The sequence below is a fragment of the Canis lupus genome, chromosome 19 (assembly GCF_048164855.1).
Source record: "Canis lupus baileyi chromosome 19, mCanLup2.hap1, whole genome shotgun sequence".
NCBI classification, from domain to species: domain Eukaryota; kingdom Metazoa; phylum Chordata; class Mammalia; order Carnivora; family Canidae; genus Canis; species Canis lupus.
This window is the reverse complement of record NC_132856.1, coordinates 5708987-5711758: the sequence shown is the minus strand read 5'-3', so window position 1 is coordinate 5711758 and position 2772 is coordinate 5708987. Positions and strand designations below refer to the sequence as shown.

General features: G+C 37.6%; 1 protein-coding gene across 1 annotated transcript; it reads left to right on the top strand.

The window, feature by feature from the left end:
* Positions 1 to 1259: 1259 nt before the first annotated feature.
* On the top strand, positions 1260 to 2186 carry LOC140611211 (vomeronasal type-1 receptor 90-like). Its single transcript, XM_072788065.1, has one exon. The coding sequence runs from the start codon at positions 1260 to 1262 to the stop codon at positions 2184 to 2186; it is 927 nt and encodes a 308-aa protein (XP_072644166.1).
* Positions 2187 to 2772: the final 586 nt, after the last annotated feature.

The window sequence follows — 2772 nt, the reverse complement described above, 5'->3', positions numbered from 1 at the left end:
GGTCCTTATGGGATATCAGTGATTAATTGAAGGAGACTTGGATGCTTGAACTTCCGTGGAGAAACATCTTTCAGGTTGGGGTGATCATCAGTCTTCTGGTTAAAACCTTTCTAGAAAATAACCCAGAATCTATTTAAATTGCTGTTATCTTTACTACCCTGGTACCATTTGCAAAGAATAGAGAGAAAAGAAATTTGGGGAGAAAATTGGGAAATTTGGGAATTTGTTCCTGCTAATGATTAGTTATTTGATTTTGCTCACTTAAAATTGCTTTTTTTTTTTTGCCCCCTTCTTGCCTGATAATAAAAAATACATAAAATGTGAAATTTCTTGGAGGAATCTGAGAAAAGAGTAAAATTTCACCAGCGTCCTATGAACATAGCTCATTAAAATGTTCTACTATTTTAATAATTGTTTCTCCTCTCTCTCTCAGAAAGGACAGAGCTAGGGAATTATTAGATAATTGCATCAACTCTCTTAAGTCACAGGTATGAGGAACTAAATAATAATAAAAATAATAGCTAACATTTCTGTGGCAATCCCTATGCATCAGGCACTCATCCATGTTCAGTATATTGACTTAATCTGTTTATCCTTATATCTTTAGGATATAGGTACTATAGTTATCCTTTACATGTGAGCTCAGTTTAATGCTAAACTGGTTGCTCAAGTTCATGCTTGTATCAAATGTCAGCTCATATATTTAAATTCCGGCTGCCTGACTTAAGAACCACACATCAATATTTTAGTCTTATTTGGTCTAGAAATAAACCAGAATCAGAATAAAGACTGTAGTGAACTAATACATCTGTATGCATGGCTATCTCATTGACTCCTTTTGCTTGAGAGGGCCTTATTCCCACTTTTAGGCAATTTCCTTCACTGTAATTCAGCAAAAATTATAGAGCTCTTACTATATATCCAGAATTTTATCAGGTTTCTGTAAGTACAAAGGCAAATTGGCTATTTTTACTATATAGGTAAACTTCGGTACTGTATGAGCCCAACAATGGAAACACAATCCAGAGAAGACTGGGAAGTTGCAAAATGAGGGGAATTTGGAGATGGCTTTCAGGAGGGTGGTAGAGTGGTCTTCTGCACTAAAGGGTAAGAAGCAGGACATTGGGATTACTCCACCTATTTTCAGGATGGCAATTGTGATGGTTAAGTTGATAACTTTGTTCATATTTGTGATAAAGAGTTTTTCTTGAGCTTCTCCTTAGGCATTTACTACATGTTTATTTTCCACCATCATAAAGATGAATAAAAATAACAAACCTTCCAGTTTTATTGATGTAAAGAATGCCTCTTTCTCCGAAATTGGAATTGGGATCACAGCCAATGCCATCCTTCTTATCTTCCACTTCAACACCCTATTTCTTAAGCACAGGCCTAAGCCAACTGACCTGATCATTGTTCACTTGGCCCTAATCCACATAGTCATGCTACTAACCATGGGGTTCATGACTGCAGACATCTTTGGGTCCCAGAAACTTTGGGATGACATAAAATGTAAATCAGTTATCTATTTTTACAGATTGATGAGGGGCCTATCTTTTTGTACCACCTGCCTCCTAAGTGTCACCCAGGCCATCACCCTGAGTCCCCGAAGCTCCTACTTGGCAAAGTTCAAACATAAATCATCACACCAAAACATGTATAGCATTTTCTTCCTCTGGGTCTTCAATACGGCCATTAATAGTAATTTCTTAATATCTACTATTGCCACCCCCAATGTGACCTCAGCCTGTCTTCTATTTGTCACTGAATCCTGCTCACTTTGTCCTGTGAGCTACTTCTTTAGGTACATATATTTTGCACTGGTGGCATTCCAGGAAGTCTCCATGATGGGGCTTATGGCCCTCTCAAGTGGGTACATGGTGATTCTTTTGTACCAACATAAGAGGCAGACCCAGCATCTTCACAGCACCAATCTTTCTTCAAAGACATCTCCAGAAAAAAAGGCCACTGCGACCATTCTCTTACTCATGAGTTTCTTTGTGGTCATGTACTTTTTGGACTTCATTGTCTCCTCTTCTTCAAGAATGTTGTGGAACAATGACCCTGTGCGTCTGTGTGTCCAAATGATTGTGGGAAATGGCTACGCCACCATCAGTCCTTTGTTGCTCATCAGCACCAAAAGACAAAAATCAAAGAACGACAATAAATGTGTAATTTTTCTGTGACAGTTTATGCCTTTAAAGGATGATCCAAGGCACTGACTTCAAACCAATTCATCATAGTGTAAAGGGTGTGCTCTCTGGGTTAACTGAAACATAAAGACTTAGGCTTTTTCTGTTAAGCCTGTTTATTTTGGTACACATGGCTCACAACTACATAGTAGATCATTTAAGAGTATACCTATATGAGATAATTCAGGGATTTCATTCAAATCTCATTCATAGGAATTGGACCCCTAACCCAGTAACAAACTTTTAAGTGATAAGGAAATCAGTGACTATCTGCAGGTGGCCAAGGGGAACAAGAAAAGCAGAAGGCAAGATTTACAAAGGGACGCGAGGAAAGTCTGGGGGGGGTGGTGATGTGATATTTTCATGATGTGTATATATGTTGAAAGAATCCATTTGTATGTTTCAAGTATGTATAGTTTATTACAGATCAGCTAACTCAAGTAAGTTGTTAAATGACAAAGTGAAAAACAAGGAAGACAAAACCTAGATAACCAATTTGAAGACTTTAATCACTTATTAAAATAATACGTACATATGTGTGTGTCTGTATGTGCGCACAGAATATATTTGTAAGACAGAA

Coding starts and splice junctions, on each gene's coding strand:
- LOC140611211 (XM_072788065.1), top strand. CDS start 1,260: ATGAATAAAAATAACAAACCTTCCAGTTTTATTGATGTAAAGAATGCC.